Source organism: Patiria miniata, unplaced genomic scaffold, assembly GCF_015706575.1.
Source record: "Patiria miniata isolate m_02_andy unplaced genomic scaffold, ASM1570657v1 HiC_scaffold_26, whole genome shotgun sequence".
NCBI lineage: Eukaryota > Metazoa > Echinodermata > Asteroidea > Valvatida > Asterinidae > Patiria > Patiria miniata.
In genome coordinates this window covers 7950453-7969128 of record NW_024037065.1, presented here as the reverse complement: position 1 = coordinate 7969128, position 18676 = coordinate 7950453, and the positions used below count along the sequence as shown (strand labels likewise).

Below are 18676 nucleotides of genomic sequence, written 5' to 3'. Positions count from 1 at the left end.
ACGGCACTTATATAGGCAATTTCGGGCCTCTGGCTGCACCGTAGGCTGGCCGCATAGAATGGGCACCGGCCGGCCCGCTTATCGCATTTTTCGCTAACATGCAACACACTATCGCTAACTTAAAAAAAAAACCGAAACATGCTCTAATGACTGACACCATTTATGAAACATTCTTGGTATATTTCCCCAGCCCATTTATAAAGATGTAATTTTAAAATCGGTTTGACAATTAATTCCTCGTCTGGGTGCCACCAGAGAAATATAACCGCTGAGAATCGAGTGCCCCAAAAAGTTGGTCGCAATGTGCTATGTTTTCGTTTAAAAAAATCAATTTTAGTACATATGAAATGAAATTTTAAGATTTTTTTTTTTTTTTAGTTATCTGAAGCCTGACGTTTTGTACTTGTAGCTGTATTTTTTTTATAGGTAAAGATGGTGTTTTACTTTAATTAAGTTGGTATTTTAAATGAACATTGTGGTGTTTTGTTTTTTTATTTTGGAAATGTACATTAACATTTCCACTTAGGGCGGTGGTGATACTGTTGAAATGATACAAAGACATTTTTATACAAAAAGTAGTCTTTGTGATAAACGTCCGTGCACTGTACTGCCGCTTGAGGTCGCTCTTTAGACTGGCTCCAGCTGTCACTGGTAGCGGCCAGACTGTTGCCGCAGTATTTACGTGCACATTACATACCGCGGCTAGGTGCTAGACTTCCAAACCATCGTGCGGTTTTTGTGTGATTTCGAGGTGGCAATGTTGGTATTTTTGGTAAGATAAGAAAACAGTCGATTTTCAACGATTGTCGTTTACATGTTTCCAAGTAATTTATTTCAAAAAATATGAAGTTTGTCGTTTGATTATTTCACAGACTGTGAATGAAGGAAAGAACGTAAATGTAAAGACAGTCTAGTAACGCATGGAGGAATAAGAACCTCCATCATGTCCATGAGTAACGAAAGCCCTGTAGTGCTGTCACGCCCCAACTATCGCATCGGTCCCAACTATAGTTGGGACTGTCCCAACTATAGTGCGGCAGTTGGGTCGGCCCAACTATAGTTAGGACTGGAGTTGCGCCGGATGCTTCATGCTTGATAGATCTTGTTGGATTAAATGTTCCGCGGCGCTGGCACCGTGTATTCGTCGTGCATGCATGCCGCAAGGCTGGCCGGTCACGTGGTACTGCCTAGTTGGATGAGTTGTGCAGCTGCTGGGTTGATTGTCCAGCAACATTTTACAAAATTCAAAGATTGCCATGGCCGGCCAACTATAGATGGGCCCCACCCATAGCTAATGTCAAAGGTCCCAAGTAAAGTCGGAAAGTATGTAACAGAGCTGTAGGGAATGTTTTATAGTCGTCGTACATCAATGTAAACTATAGTTTGGACCGCCAAATAAAAATATTGCGGTGGCCCAACTACAGATGGTCCCCACCCATAGATAATTTCATTGGTCCCAAGTAAAGTCAGATGTGTATTAGAGTTGTAGGGAATGTTTTATAATCGTACAACAATGTACACTATAGTTGGGACCGCAAAATAAAAAGATTGGAGTGGCCCAACTATAGATTCGCCCCATCAATAACTAATTTCAGTGGTCCCCAGTAAAGTCAGACGTGTATCAGAGCTGTAGGGAACGTTTTACAGTTGTACATCAATGTAAACTATAGTTGGGACACCGCAAAATAAAAAGATCGGAGTGGCCCAACTATAGATGGGCCAGCCCAACAGTGGAACTTACAGTTGGGACCGTCCCAACTATAGTTGGGACAGGCCCAACTATAGTTGGGCAAGCCCAACTGTGGAACTACAGTTGGGACAGGCCCAACTATAGTTGGGACAGGCCCAACTATAGTTGGGACCGATGCGATAGTTGGGGCGTGACAGTGCCATCAAGTTCGTTTTTATGAGTTAGGCCCTATATATTTCGCAAAGTTCGTTTTTATGAGTTATATATTCGCAAAGTTCGTTTTTATGAGTTATATATTTCGCAAAGTTCGTTTTTATGAGTTATATATTTCGCAAAGTTCGTTTTTATGAGTTATATATTTCCCAAAGTTCGTTTTTATGAGTTATATATTTCCCAAAGTTCGTTTTTATGAGATACATTTTGTCCAAGTTCGTTTTTATGAGTTATATATTTCCCTAAGTTCGTTTTTATGTGATACATTTTGATGAAGTTCGTTTTTATGAGATACATTTTGTCGAAGTTCGTTTTTATGAGATACATTTTGACGAAGTTCGTTTTTATGAGATATATTTTACGGAGTTACGGAGTTTTATGAAGTTACGGAGCCCCTAAAGTGACATCCAAAATTATTTTTTTATCTCTAAGCACGACATAGTATCTCGTGCGCATGAGATAATTATCACGTGCGCAGGACATATATCTCGTGCGCACGACATATATCTCGTGCGCACGACATAATTATCTCGTGAGCACGACATGTTTCTCGTGCGCACGAGATATTATGTCGTGCGCACAAGATATTATGTCGTGCGCACAAGATATTATGTCGTGCGCACAAGATATTATGTCATGCGCACGAGATATTATGTCGCCCTCACGAGATATTATGTCGTGCGCACGAGATATTATGTCGTGCGCACGAGGTAAAAAAATAATTTTGGATGTCCCTTTAGGGGCTCCGTAACTGACACGCTGCTTTTGTTACACACAAACTCGTCCGCTGCACGTGCAGCAAGCTCCGTTAATACTTATTATTATCTCGTGCGCACGACATATATGTCGTGCGCACGAGATATATGTCGTGCGCACGAGATATATGTGTGCACGTGATAATTATCTTGTGCGCACGAGATACTATGTCGTGCGCACGAGATAAAAAAATAATTTTGGATGTCACTTTAGGGGCTCCGTAACTTAATAAAACTCCGTAACTCCGTAAAATATAACTCATAAAAACGAACTTGGACAAAATGTATCTCATAAAAACGAACTTTGGGAAATATATAACTCATAAAAACGAACTTGGACAAAATGTATCTCATAAAAACGAACTTTGGGAAATATATAACTCATAAAAACGAACTTGGACAAAATATATACTTGATGGCACTACAGGGCTTTCGTAGTCTAGGCTAGACTAGGGCCTATGTAAATGTCGAGAGTCATGACATCACGACGGACATCTGGACATTGACACTGACTCATGATCATTACGATCGTGTGGTAATCCTTAGGCCAAAAAAAAAAGTCTCCGGTTTCTAGTATGCGCGCGCGTCGCCGTAGCCATGCGCGTCGGCAAAATGAAAAAAAAAAAATTTCAATAAAAGATGACGTCTCAAAACTGCCAAACTCACTGGTTTGACTGGAAGTGGAATCCTGCTACTGCACAATTTTAACGTGTTTTTAGATAGGGTTATGATCGAGAATAAGCTTTATGTGGCCTCTCTGGACTCCCATATATTTGCACTTAGTTTAGTCGGGCACCATTCGCAGTCATCAGCCGACATTTGAAGCAAAAAAGTCAGGTAAATAAAAAAAAAGCCGCGTTGCCGCACCACTTTTTGGACAAGCTCCATACCAGAAACCGGAGACTTATTTTTTTTGGCCTTACATGTATCTTTAGTTTAGGACACCTCTATTTTTTACGAGTTCTGTTCCAAACTAACTTTTGCAGATGTAAGCCCGATGCTGATTGGCTGCTAAAATAAATAAATAAGATGTTCATTTTTTATCAGCCAATCAGCATCGAGCTTTCATTGCATCGAGCTTTCACATTTGCCATCTTGGTTTTTGAGTCTCTTTTCTGGTTGTCATCGTCGTCTTTTACCCTTTAATTTCCCTCAGTCATAAGTCAAAGCCCTGCCCTCTTTCCACAAAATTAAACCTGCTGATATTCAAGAAGGTGTCATTGCCAATTGTTCAGATGTGTCAAGAAATATCAGAATGTCAATTTTGAGTGTCATTTTAGTAGGAAAGATTTCCATATACGAAGTATTGACTAACAAGCCCCCAGATAGCAATTTCATGTCATCAAAGTCAATTTGAGCAGTGAGAAAATACAAGCATTTTCTTAGAAAACACTTAGAATTTTTCAGTCCAATCTCATAGGGTTTGTACACAGGTGTTGAGTGAACTTGATATATGGAAATCTTTCCAATTTTCTAAAAAGTCGTGTTCCCTAATTTATATTGAAATAAGAAAAACAGACTAGATTCAAATTCAGGTCATCAGGGAAAACACTAGAATGCACTGTTGTGTGCCACACATTACGGAGGAATCACAGTATTTTGGAACACATTTATGGGGCTAGATGAGAACCATCTTTAGTTTTGTTGTTTGCCTAATCTGCTGTGTTTTTCTTTCCTTAGAATTGGTTCAGTTCTTTACAAAATAACAGGAAAAGGAGCAACACAAACATGACAAACAGTGCCGTCTTGGCCTGATTTACGTGCAGCAACCTTAGTGGACTTTGCCGACTGTCAGTCCTGCTTGACATTCCCTTGTGGAAGGAGGCTGGAAATTAAAGCTGTGTTAACAAGAACCCTCAACAATGGACTCACAAAATCCTAGCATCAACACTGCAGAGTCTCTTCTACACAAATCTGCAACAAGCTTGCCCTAAGTCTGAACAATCAAGATGTTGCGTGTATCCACTTGCCAGGTGTTATCCAAGAGCTCGAAGAATCTCCTCGGGGGCAAGGTCGCGTCCTTGCAGCTGCAGAGGACTTCATTCTTCCTACGATGCAAACCTCCGCTTCCACGAAAACCCACAAACACTCTCAGAGCATTTGGAATCGCAGCGTCACTGTGCACTGGTGCACTGGTCTTCAAAAGTCATCTGATCAGTGCAAGCTGCCAGCAAGTCACAAGTCAACCCACGCAACTTGCTGCTCAACCGGAGTCTCCAAAGAGGACTAAAAAGCCCAAGAAGCAGAGCAATGTCTTCGTGCGTGGCTTCTTCTACGTGTACAAGTGTCTGAGCATCTGCAAGAGGCTTCTGTGGATCTCGGTGATCTTTGGGCCCATTTTGGTCACGTACCCGCTGACCCTCTGGTCTGACTGGTTCTGTCTGAGGTGGCAGCGGATGCTCTTGTGGGCGGTAGAGATCTCGGGACCGACGTTTATCAAACTGGGCCAGTGGGCCAGCACTAGGAGGGACCTGTTCTCGGCCGACTTCTGCGATCTGTTCTCCAAGCTCCACCTTGATGCTCCCAAGCACTACTGGTACCAGACCGAGAAGAAACTGGAGCGGTCCTTCGGGAAAGGCTGGCGCAACGTCTTTGTCAAGATCGAGAAGTCGCTGCACTCGGGGTGCGTCGGACAGGTGTACAAAGGGTACATGAGGACGGAGGCTCTTTCCGAGGAGTGCCTTCAAGCCCTGCTGGATGATGACGATGAGCCATCAGAGTTTGATGATGGTGAGAATAAAAACCATGCTTTTTTCAAAGCCTTTCACTTCATGTGGCTATTCTGTATAGCCACATTTGATCACCATCTTGTTCACATTTAACCCTAACCCTGCCAAACGTAGCACAGTGCATCAGGTGGAAAAGTCTGGTGCACTTTTTTGATGCATTCAGCTACCAACACTAGTGCATAAACGTCCGCTTCTGAGACAATGCGAGCTATCCCCATTGAACAAATCCACTGTTGTATCTTGCTGCGTTCGGTGACCACAGATTCTGAGGCATTTTGGCCTTAAGACTTTTGGCAGGCATGTCACTTAGACAAATGTTTACGTGTTGCTGGGTTTGGCAGGGTTTCTAGCCAAAATATCCTGGAGGATTAGGGTTAATTAATGTTCATTCATTGTTTTGACGTAAAATGTAGTTTTTTTCTGTAACAAGGTAAATATATGTAAAAGGTTTCCGTGAAACCGAAAATGCTCACATATTACTCTTGACAGGATACCTAATGCCAACCTTGCTCTCTCTCTTTTACTACATCACAGGACGAGAGATCCTCAAGCTAGACTGGTTTTTCAGGAAGCGAACCAAAGACCCCTATCTCGATGATGAAAACAACTCACAACAAACTACTGGCGGAGACCCTAGTGGTAAGCAGTCTTATTTTCACATTTAATGTGAAAGATTTGTTCGTGAAAGCCAGTAAATTATCACAATCAGTTTTCAGAGTTGCAACACTTCAGTATAACATCAGTACATTATCAGACCAACTGTGTACACGTTTTATGAAATATATGAATGAAGATATTCGAACAATTTGAAAAATTTACAAATTTCATTGATAGCGTTTAGTGGTCATCCGAGTAAAGGCAAATACACTAATGATGAAAGCTTGGTTGTAAGAACACTGGAATTTCCACACGAACATAGGTCACAGGTTCAAGTCTCAGATAAATATTTAAAAAAAATTGCAACAAGAATTTTGTTGTTTCCTTACCTGATATAATGCAGAAGAGCAGGATGATGAAGATTCACTCGTCCACATCGCCAAGTCACTCAAGGAAAGCGATGACATCATTCCTGTTGCCATAAAGGTCAGAGGAGAAAAAAAAAGTTGTAAACCTTTATTTTGTTAACCCCCCTGCTATTTAAACAGTCACAGACAGTCAAAATGTCAAAAAGTAGTCAGATCATATGTCAAGCAAGCACTGTGACTAGTCAACAGACCATGAACCAGGGGTGTGAAATCTCAGCTTCAAAGCTGATCTCAGCTTTTTTTGTTTTGGATTTCAGCTTTTTCCCTCACTTGCTGTGAACAAAAGTATAGATTTCCAAAGTCCTGCTTTTTTACACCTTTTTCAGGTGTTTTCAGCTCTTTTTATCAGTGGTCACTCACACCCCTGATGAACAGACAAAGCAGGCAAGTTGTGGGCACAGCTGGCTTATCAATTACCCACAGCCAGAGCAAAGCTGTATTGAGTTACATAAACAGTCACGGCCAGGCAATTTTGCTTTCTGTGGGCTGGGAATTCCTAACTGTTCAAAACAGTCACTTGATTGAATTTGACTAAAAGGACTACTTCGCACAGAATGTGTGTTTGCATAGAAGGGCTAATTGATCCAAAGTGATAGGCAGCAATTTAACCCAGAAGTTCCTGTTGTGCCCTAAACCACCCTGTCTTGTTACTCACTCCCTAAACCGGCCACGCACTCATCTGGATTCATCAGGGAATAAATACAAATGTAATACAGTGTAGTACAGGTGTTGAAAAGTTAACCCAATAGCACCTGAACTTCATTGTATTACATTGTATTTATTCACTGAAAAGTCATCACTCAGTGTTAACCAATTAGCACCTGAACTTCATTGTATTACATTTTATTTATTCACTGCAAAGTCATCACTCAGTGTTAACCAATTAGCACCTGAACTTCATTGTATTACATTGTATTTATTCACTGCAAAGTCATCACTCAGTGTTAACCAATTAGCACCTGAACTTCATCGTATTACATTGTATTTATTCACTGAAAAGTCATCACTCAGTTTAACCAATTAGCACCTGAACTTTATTGTATTACATTGAATCTATTCACTGAAAAGTCATCACTCAGTGTTAACCAATTAGCACCTGAACTTCATTGTATTACATTGTATTTATTCACTGAAAAGTCATCACTCAGTGTTAACCAATTAGCATCTGAACTTCATTGTATTACATTGTATTTATTCACTGAAAAGTCATCACTCAGTGTTAACCAATTAGCACCTGAACTTCATTGTATTACATTGTATTTATTCACTGAAAAGTCATCACTCAGTGTTAACCAATTAGCATCTGAACTTCATTGTATTACATTGTATTTATTCACTGAAAAGTCATCACTCAGTGTTAACCAATTAGCACCTGAACTTCATTGTATTACATTGTATTTGTTCACTGAAAAGTCATCACTCAGTGTTAACCAATTAGCACCTGAACTTCATTGTATTACATTGTATTACATTGTATTTATTCACTGAAAAGTCAATAAAACCATAGAGTGCTTGGTCGGTTTCGGGCGCCACAGTGACTAAAGGGATAAAGAACCACTCAGTTTTATATCACTCCAATCTGTCTACATTGACAGGTGTTACATCCAGGCATCTACAGACGCGTGAAATGGGATCTACAGCTACTGAGGATAATAGCTGGTATCCTGTCTTACGTCCCCGGTCTCCGATGGCTCAGTCTGCCGGAGTGCGTGGAGGACTTTGAAGGTCTCATGAAGAATCAGGTTTGTCCACATCAAACCCAACAGACTGTTTTAATACGGGAATAAATATTTGCGACTAGTCCCCCAGCTGGTCTTAAACAGACTTGTATAATACCGGCCAAGCACATATTTATTCCCATTCATAAATACCTTTTCGGTTAAAGAGTCAAAACAAGTAAAAAAATGTAAATTTCCTACGATTTTGTTCAACAATTTTACTTCATGTTACCCCCCAATGTTATGGTATGTGCCTGTCGTGAGTAATCGCAAACAACTCCATATATGGAGATTGGCGCGTGCTTGGCGCATTCTGCGCGATGTGGCACAGAGTGCAGCTGTGCCGGTGTAGTGTGAAGTTAGGACTTTGAAATATGGACTCATTGGTTGTATTGCGCATGCCTAATTGAAGATTGTGAACGTTCAACCAATTAAAGGATAAAAGGGACCAGACTTCATAGGAGCCCAAATTTCATGTGAAACCGGAAAAGTGTTTTAGACCAGCCAGCTGGTGTTTTAACAACCGTTGAAGACTGGCCACGTGACGGGCGCTCGACCATTATTTCAACATTATTGGTCGACTGTTTTTTTCTTCTTCCAGATTGATCTGAGAGTAGAAGCTAACAACCTAGACGTGTTTGTGGAGAACTTCAACGACATCAGCTACATCCGATTCCCAAGGCCTCTGCGTCCATTCGTCAGCAGAGATGTTCTTATTGAAACATATGAGGTAACATCAGTTGTCAGAAAGGGGACCAATACCAGTGTTGTAGTCGAGTGTTTTTTTTTTCGAGTACCGAGTACTGCCGAGTACTTAGGGTACCGAGTACGAGTACGAGAACAAGTACTTGTACTTCCGAGTACAAGGACAGGTCTCCGAGTACGAGTACTTGTACTTCCGAGTACGAGTATCAAGTACTTGTTTTCCGAGTACGAGTACTTTTTTTCTGAATACGGCCATACAGCAAATGGTTCATTGTGCGTAGGCTAATTGGCCCAGGTCCAGTCAGACCGATATACAGACCCACTCACGGCTAGCTGTTTAATGTGTTTGTCCGGACGTGCACAGAGGAAAATCAAGAAACTTCGATTTCTCTGCAAGCCAGTCAACCATTTCAAACTGAAAGTATCAATAAAATTAGGCGGTGGTAAGTCAAGCTATAATACCATATTTTTTTTTCGACTACTGCTATTCCTTTACGAGTACTTTGATGATCGAGTACAATTTCGACATGTCAAGTGTGAGTACTTTGCTACCCTAGTACAAGTACCGTCATTTCGAGTGCGAGTACTTTGACATTGGAGTACGAGTACGAGTACTACAACACTGAGCAATAGATTCGAAATGAACATAAGTCATGCAGTGTGTCCCGTCTGCTTAGCTTATACAAGTGGTAAATACTGAATAATACATTGTAGATCCCATTGTGTCTGTAATAGTGAGGCTCACTATCTCTATCACTGTGAGACATTATTTTTAACCAAAGACAATCATTTGAGACATTGCTTAAATATTTTTAAAGGGAATATACACAATTTGCTTTTGCTGCAATTTTCAGAAATAAATGGATTTGGAGGATTAGTGTGCTATAGAAAATATTGTTAAACTAGCTTGTTTCACGTTTTGAGTTCGGAGATGCCGGAAAATCCAAGAAAAACAACCATGTTCTTGTGGTCTGGTTCCCTGACCCCGCTTAAGATGAGACGTTGCAATTTATAGACCTCGGGGATTGTAGGTAAAAAAATCAGTCTAGCAGGCTTGTTCCCCTTGACAGATGTGTAATCAGTTGCAAAGAAAATGCAGAATGACTAAAGACAAAAAGGTAGGAGCAGTTTTTGAAAAACAGCCAGTTTTCTCCAACGATGGTCAGCGGACCAGCGTTGGAAAAATACAAGTTTTCTTAAAAATGTCAGCACACAAGGAGCCACAATTTTACAGTATGGTTTAGATTGTCATTCACTAACAGTCCAGTAAGATATTTCTTTATAATTTGATCATTTCGTTTTTTGATGTTTGCAAATGTTGTATCTTCCCTTTAATACACTCTCAGGAAGGAGACTTCATCTCGACTTTCATCGGTAACGAAGAGGATGAGGAGGACAGACCAGAGGGCCTCAGGGAGCGACTCGCTGCTATGGGAATCGATGCACTGCTCAAAATGGTAGGTACATGTAACTGTGTGCTTGCTGGATACAAAGGGCCAGCCTACGTTGTTGTTGATTCTATCACAAGTCCAGTCACTAGCAAATTTCAAGTCCAGTCACAAGTAAATCACAAGCCCAGTCACAAGTAAATCTCACAACTCAGCTCACAAGTCTGGTCACAACTATCAGTGCTGTAGTTGAGTCCAACACAAGTAAATCACAAGTCTGGTTACGACTGAATCACAAGTCCAGTCACAAGTAAATCACAAGTCTGATCACAAGTCTGGTCACATCTATCATTGCTGTAGTTGAGTCCAACACAAGTCCAGTCACAAGTAAATCACAAGTCTGATCACAAGTCTGGTTACAACTAAATCACAAGTCCATCACAAGTCCAGTCACAAGTAAATCGCAATCTGATCACAGGTCTGGCCACATCTATCATTGCTGTAGTTGAGTCCAACACAAGTCCAGTCACAAGTAAATCACAAGTCTGATCACAAGTCTGGTTACAACTAAATCACAAGTCCATCACAAGTCCAGTCACAAGTAAATCGCAATCTGATCACAGGTCTGGCCACATCTATCATTGCTGTAGTTGAGTCCAACACAAGTCCAGTCACAAGTAAATCACAAGTCTCATCACAAGTCTGGTTACGACTAAGTCACAAGTCCATCACAAGCTCAATTAGGCACTTTAACTTAGATCTGTTTCAACAGGATAACCACTTCCAAATTTTTGTCAATAACCATTCAAATTCTGGTCAATAATTTGAAAACAGCTTTCAAAAAACAATAACGATTCAACATCTAGCCTCACATGGAATGCCCTAGTCATGCCATGTCAGTGCTTCCTACTGATTGCACCATTCTCTGAGGGTGGTTCATACAAGTTTGCCTAGAGTGTGAGCAATAATTTATGAAATCACATCAAGTTTTTACTACACATATGTGAATTCATGAGAGTTGAACACATTTTAGCTCCTGCAAATTTCACTGGAAATAATATTGTGATGTCGAAATTTCTGCATTTGCAACCACTGTGATGATTCGCATGAAGTAGAAACCGGATGTAACCCTAACTTTATGCAAAGTGAGTTCACAGTCCCTGTCGTTTATCCTGTCTAGGTCTTCATCGACAACTTTGTCCACGCCGACCTGCACCCCGGCAACATCCTCGTCCAGGGAGTCGACAGCTTCTGCGGGGAGACGGACAACATCCTCAAGATGGAGGACATGTGCGACACGGTGGTGATCAGCGTCAAGCCGCGGGAGTGCCCGCTGAAGCTGGTCATGCTGGACGTGGGCATCGTGGCTCAGCTGAGCGAGTACGACAGGCAGAACTTCAGAGACGTCTTCACCAATGTTTTGCTGGGCAAGGTGAGGACTTTTACATTTAGCAACCTACGAAGTCAATGAACCCTCCATGTCTTCTGCACTTTACAACCCTTCAAGTTTTGCAAAACCACTTTTACCCATAGAGTTAACAAACAGACTTCAAATTCCTTTGAGGTATCCTTTGTGGAGTATGAGCAACACCTCAAATCCCTGCACAATTCTTTTGTGTGGTTAAACTCAGGGCAAGCAGGCAGATTCAGTTACGCTTCACTGCTCTCCACAGTGCTGTTTTTGGTGCAGTGACTTACTGTATGACACAGTTACTTATACACTTCATATCCCTTTACCCAAAACTGACTTGTAGGGTTTTAAAGGGTTTTACATATTGCTCTAAAAATTAAATACTTGGAAGTTTGTGTTGCTGTCAACACCTGGCAGGCATGACGTTAAAGGTGTCTTGGTCTACTTAATCAACTTCATGTAGTTGTTAGTCAGTTCTTTCAATACACAACACTATTTTCGTGTTAAATTTGCCTGAGCTGACATTGTGAAAAATGTGAAAGCTACCACAAATTCCAGGTCTAAGTAATTGATTTTGTACAGATCTCGAATTCTATCTGTTTTGCTACAAGTTTTTCCACTCAACAACATACTTTTTCAAATACTGTATACACTGGAATGCTGATATAACGAACATCACGGGATCCACAGAAATTGTTCATACATGTAATAGCAATCATTCGGTATAACAATTTTAAGCTGCCAGTGCTCCGGTACTCACTCTTCAATAAATAGCACCCTTCAGATCTTCACCCTGCATGCCCTGGTAGTCACTGAAAAACAACTTTGAACACATGCCGACTATGTAATTACATAGTTTTTGAGCTTACTACCTACAGCAGTGGGTGGCTTTCCCCTTAAATTGCTTTGGGAAATAATAGCCTCTCGTCGCTCTTCTGTTGACATTTTTCAACAACAATGTTCGGTATGTTTTGTATACGTATAGCGACGTTCCACTGTAGTCGTAACTGTATGAGAGCGTGATAGAAAAAATAGAATTCACAAGCTTGCTTGGTACAAGTAGGACTCCAACCCACCACCGATAGTTACTAGTGCAAACATTTGAACTGCTTGGCCACTGCTCAAGTATACTGGCATTAGCTTGCGTGTTTGTATAAAAAAAAAATTATGCTAAGACAAAGTGATATTTTGATGCTTGAGTTTTAAGTATCTTTTGACTTCTGAATTCTTTGTTTGAATCAGGGAGAGGTGGTAGCAGAGTTGTTCCTGCAGCACACCATGCACAGGTGTCCTGACGAGGCCAAGTTCAAGGCAGACATGGCAGACCTGGTCAACCTTGCCCACCAACAAACCGTCAAACTGGGAATGGTAAAGTTCAGTTGTGCTCGTTTATAGCCCATTCCAACCCACATAGATAAAACAGGGAACTACAGCCTCGAATCCATGGGCACGTGCACGTTCCTTGCACTGACCCCTGGCCGTGATGAACATGTAAATGATGCTGAGTGGCTATACAAAGCGTACTGCGCGCGCTTTTCGAAGACTGCACGCCCATAATGTGCTCGTGTGCTTTGCACGTCACGTCACGTACGTAATTTTTGTTTTTCAAAACTGCGCGATGCCTGTACCACATGGATTATGGCAGCCTCGTTTTTCACTTGTAAAAAGACTGTATCTTCTGTTGTAAAGGGACAAAAGAGGTACGAACATTTAATACAAATCCTTGCTAAATAATGCGACGTCAAAAGCTTATGTTTGAAAAGATTGATTCTTCCAAAACACAGTTTTCAACATTTAAAGATGGCGTTACACGTTTTAGACATCGACTGCAGTCCTAATTTAAATGTGCCAATATTTGATACATTTAAATGAGACAAATCCAGGGGTTGAGATCGCGCAAGGCATGATGGGAAACAACATGGCGCAGCAAGATCTGGTACCCATGGGAACGAGGTTGAGGGAACTAACATATGGTACGGTTTTGTACACATTTGGAGTAGTCAGTACATTGCATTCAGTCAGTATTTTGCATTCCAGCTTTAATAATAATAATATCGGAGTCTTGTATAGCGCACGTATCTACCAACAATTAGGTACTCAAGGCGCTGGAAATTATGTCTATTTATAAAGAAAGGTAAATAAAGTTTATGAGAAATATGAGACCCATTATGTAGCACCTTACAGGGGTTTACAAGGTGCTGCGGCGCATTAAGCAGCCACTGCCAGAAACAACGGGGCAAACCCCTTCTCTTAGCGATAAGTGTTACTGGGTTCTTTAACGTGCATTACACAACACACAGGACCTACGACTTTACGTCCCATCCGAAGGATGGAGCAATAATGGTAAAGTGCCTTGCTCAAGAGCACAAGCACCATGTTCCCATTGTCAGTATTTGAACTCATGTACCACGGCACACGAGTCGAACACCGTAACCATTGGACCACAGCACCCAAGCTTTGTGAAACTGCTTCTCGCTCATCATCAACATCAAGGAACCCCTCTCACTTGTTATGGGTACTGGTAGGTCACAAAGGACCCTCATACAGTTTCAGTACTGAGTGATTTATGGAAAGAAGAAACCTAGGGATATCTCTAATGTCCCTTCCCTTTTTTCGTTCAAGGAGGTTTATGCAAGGATGCATGGATGTAGTCAAGTCCATCGCAAGTCCCTGCAAGTCCATCACAAGTTGCACGAACGAGCTTCAGCAAAGGCATTCCTTTGTTATTGTTCATCCACTGTTTCTTGTGACTGGACTTGTGACTGGACTTGTGATTTACTTGTGAATAGACTTATTATTTACTTGTGACTGGACTTGTGACTCGCATGTGATTGGACTTGTGATGGGCCGGACTACATCCATGTGTTTATGATTTCTTGTTTATTGTTTTGTATAAAAAAAAAATGATTTGAAGGGATTACAGTTGTGTCAATAATTGTAATATTTTTGGTTGTTTTGTTTTCTGTGCAGATGCAAGTTGGTGTCCTTTTAGAAGACCTTTTCTCCCTAATGATAAAGCATAAGGTATTACAGATAAAATACATAATTCGTTTGTGTACCCGGTTTCTGTTCACAAGAAGCAAGGACTGAAAATGAACATTCAATGGTTTTTTTAAAAAATGATTCAGTGAAACCAGTCATTTATAAATACTTTATAGAAAAACAGACAGGAGATTTACCATCGTGTATATGTGCAGTTAAATTAGGCATGCAACTGGGAATTTAGAAAAAACGAGGAAACTCCACACCACGCAAGCTTTGCTACAGTATTTTTCAATTTGTAATGGCATTCATGAGAAGTAAAAAACGCGGAAATCAGTGACAAACGAGGAAAAGTTGCATTCCTGTGAATAGCATGTGAAGAAGCAAGCAGTGAAAAAAAAAGGGTTTTGCTATCGAGATATGATGCATCTATGAATCACAATACAAACTACGTGGTATTATAGATACTGATTAAATGACAGTGTTTAAACAAGGGGGTTTAGGACTTGCCTCTTTTCTCATGTGAAATATGTATTAGGCTAAAAAAAAAAGTCTTCGGTTTCTGGTATGGAGCGTGCCCCAAAGGTGGTGCGGTGAAGCCGTTTTTTTGTTGTTTTTTTTCCTTCAAATGTCGGCTGATGACTGCAAATGGTGCCCGACTAAATTTAGTGCAAAATATATGGGAGCCCAGAGAGGCCAGAAAGCTTATACTCGATCATAACTCCATCGAAAAACACGTGAAAATTGTGCAGCAGCAGGATTCCAGTCAAACCAGTGAGTTTGGCGGTTTTGAGACATCATCTTACATTGAAAAAAGCTTTTAATTTTGCCGACACGCATGGCTATGGCGACACGCGCACATACATGGTATCTTCAATAGCGGCTCTTCAATAGCCAATATTCACAAATTCTGTCGTGAGAACGACGTAATCAGTGTAATTAAGGAGGGCAATGTGGGTCCCAGGCAATGACTCGATCCCAAGGCCAGGACACATTAACATTCCAAGGTGCATTGCTTAATTGCTGAACCTGAATCAAAAAATGGTCGACAAGACTATTGACCGTTGTCATTGTCATGTTTTTGTAAAACAACACTCTAAAAAATATAGCAACTAATCGTTTATCGCTTTTTACAATTTAAACAAACAACAAAAAGGTAATTTTTTTGTCACTTAAACCGTTTGATCGTTTTACAAAACTGTAAAACGACAAAACAGTCAATGGTTCGTTTACTGTTTTTGTTTTTGAGGAAATCCAAAACGGTTAAACGAAAAAACGGTATGTACCGGATTGAAGTGGAGTTGTGTGGTTGAATCATGGACATGATTGAAGCACCATGAACGATGCCCTAGTCTTTCGGACTTTTTCCTCGACTTTCTCAAGTAAGAAGTGAACTTCTTTGTTGATGACTCCATTACTGTAACCGTAATTCAGGCATTTTATGCAATGAAAACACTGACCATTTGTTTTTTTCATCGTAAACTTTTGTTTGAATCGAAAATAAAGCAGGAGTTGGTGTCTGGAAATTGGGCATGAAGTGTATTGTACATGCATCCACATGTGTGTAACTGCAGCGTGGTCCAGATTTCGGACACATATTTTTGTTCGGCCTATTTTCCGATTTTTTTGCCATATATGCCAGTTTCATCTCTGATACCAGAAACCGGAGCCTTTTTTTTGGGTTTTTTTTTGTGCCTTAGGGTGACATTTCATTTTCTCCCTTTTGATTACCAGGTCAAGCTCAATGGCAACTTTGCTTCCATCATGCTAGCCATGATGGTCTTGGAGGGATTGGGCAGGTCCCTTGACCCTAACCTGGACATCTTAGATGCTGCCAGGCCAGTGCTACTCAACGGGATGGTGTCATGAAAGCGACGTCCCCTATTGGAGACTAATCTTATAGGTACTAAGCCACTAGTTGCTGTTCGGCAACAAACCGCCGTGCCTGTTGCTCCCTGTTGCACCTGAAACCGCCTGCGCACTCAATGGTTTCATGGACTTACCAGTGAATAAGTACAATGTGATATAATTTACTACCGGTGCTGATGAATTAAGCAATCTAGTTCACAATCTAGAGACACCTGAAATAAGAATTGTTACCACCGATTTGTTTGGTTGTGTCAGGTTCCATGGTCTGTTCAGTGTTTTTGTGTGTATTTTATAATTACTTTTTTAAGTTTTTCCTCAGTTTCCAGGCAACAGTTATTGAACTTTATTGAGAGTAATTTGAAATCCCTTCAGTTCATCAATGATTAAAGGGAATATACAACATTTGCAAACATCAAAAACAAAACTACCAAACTATTATGAAAAACTTTACTGGACTGTTAGTGAATGTCAGTCTATAGCTCCTGAAAAATCATGGCACCTGGTGTGCTGTCATTTTCAAGACAAGTGGCATTTTGTATCAATCTCCAACGCTGGTCAGCTGACCAGCGTTGGAAAAAAATGGCTTTTTTTCAAATACTGCCCCGATTTACCATATTTTGTCAGTCTGAATTTTGTTTGCAATCAATTACACATCTATTAATTGGTACAAGCCTTCTAGACTGGTTCCCTGACCTTACAATGCCCCGACATGTATAATTTGCTCCGTTTCAATTACATATAAGTGGGGTCAGGGAACCAGACTACAAGAACATGATTGTTTTTCTTGGTTTTTTCCTAGCATTTACGAACACAAAACTTCCAACAAGTCAGTGTAGCAATATTTGCTGTAAAATACTAATCCTTCAAATCCATTCATTTCTGAAAATTACAGCAAAAGCAAATGTTGTACATTCCCTTTAAACTGACCCCCCAAAAATGAGTTCACATTAGTGCAAGTTTGGCTTCATTAGTCACTTCATGAGCCTTGATTAAAAAGTTTCATCTTTGTGCTACAATTTGCTCAACATTTTCAAATTTATTGTTTAAATACAAGGGGTCATTCTTATACAGACTGTCAGAAAAATCCCCCCAAGATCTGCCACTGCATCCCTTCACTGTCATTCCGTCTGAAGTGTTTTAAAATATTTTTGCAGATGGAAGCATAATTTAAATCATTGTATTATGTCATAATTTCCACAAGTGCAACAACTCATTTGTGTGTTTTTTTTGTTAGAAGGTTAGATTTCATTACTGCACAATGTTTTTACAAGTATTGAATGAATGCACATTAATCTTGGCCAAAATCAGTATGCCGAGTTTTACTGAGACAAAATGGTAAAGATTGTTATAACATATTTCAAAAAAATGCAATGTATGACTTTGTTAATTTGTAACGTTCAAATTTTTATAAGTGACATTCTTCCACTGTTTGAAATTGATATATATGTTGATGGGCGTTGTGCAAAAGCTGTGATTTGTTTTTGGTTTCAGAATCACAGTTTTGTTTTATATAAATATGCACATAATGTAGACAGTGTGATGGTCAAGATGGCCAAGGACCAATCAACAAGTTTTATCTAAATCAAACAGCAAATAGTACAAAAGCTGTGTCAACCAATGTGAAATGTATGTATTTTACGCACAGTATTACGTTGGCTAAGAGTTGGATGCTGAACATGAAATACAATGTATTATAATGAATGCACCATTTTATATTCACATAATCTACAATGTGATAGGTAAGGACAAATAAACAAGCTTTCTCCAAACCAAAATACGCCTGGATGGGAAAAAAAGGCTGCATCAACCAGTGCGAAATATATGTATTCTGTGCACTGTATATGTTGGCTAAGAGCAGTGGACGCTGAACATGAAATTATCCTCAGTACATTATGAGGAAAGTACATGTACAATGTATGGTCAGTTGTGTGCTGTATTCATTAAATTGCTCTGTGACATCAAGGGCTGAAATAGATTAATGTTTTCTGATCTATATTTGTAGTTTGTTTTGTTTTTAAAGTCAGAGTCCATCATTTGTAGCAATCCAAAAAGTAACTGGCGTAATTATTGTTGAAAAACATACTTGGTTGTAAGATAGTAAGGGGACTAAACTCCCGGTGAAATTATTCTTTCTGGCAAGCTGTCATTTTGAAGAAATCAACGAAAGAAGGCCTTTTCAACGGTGCGTCTT

The 18676-nt window shown here is 40.2% G+C and overlaps 1 protein-coding gene across 1 annotated transcript; it reads left to right on the top strand.

Annotated features, from left to right (window-relative positions):
• The first annotated feature begins 711 nt into the window (after positions 1-711).
• LOC119734007 (uncharacterized aarF domain-containing protein kinase 2-like) lies at positions 712-16943 on the top strand. Its single transcript, XM_038207385.1, has 11 exons — positions 712-763; positions 4339-5388; positions 5922-6026; positions 6388-6470; positions 8008-8154; positions 8732-8860; positions 10182-10292; positions 11404-11655; positions 12877-13002; positions 14605-14658; positions 16351-16943. Exons 2-11 carry the CDS (start codon positions 4608-4610, stop codon positions 16483-16485), a joined length of 1923 nt encoding a protein of 640 aa, XP_038063313.1. The 5' UTR covers positions 712-763; positions 4339-4607; the 3' UTR covers positions 16486-16943.
• Positions 16944-18676: the final 1733 nt, after the last annotated feature.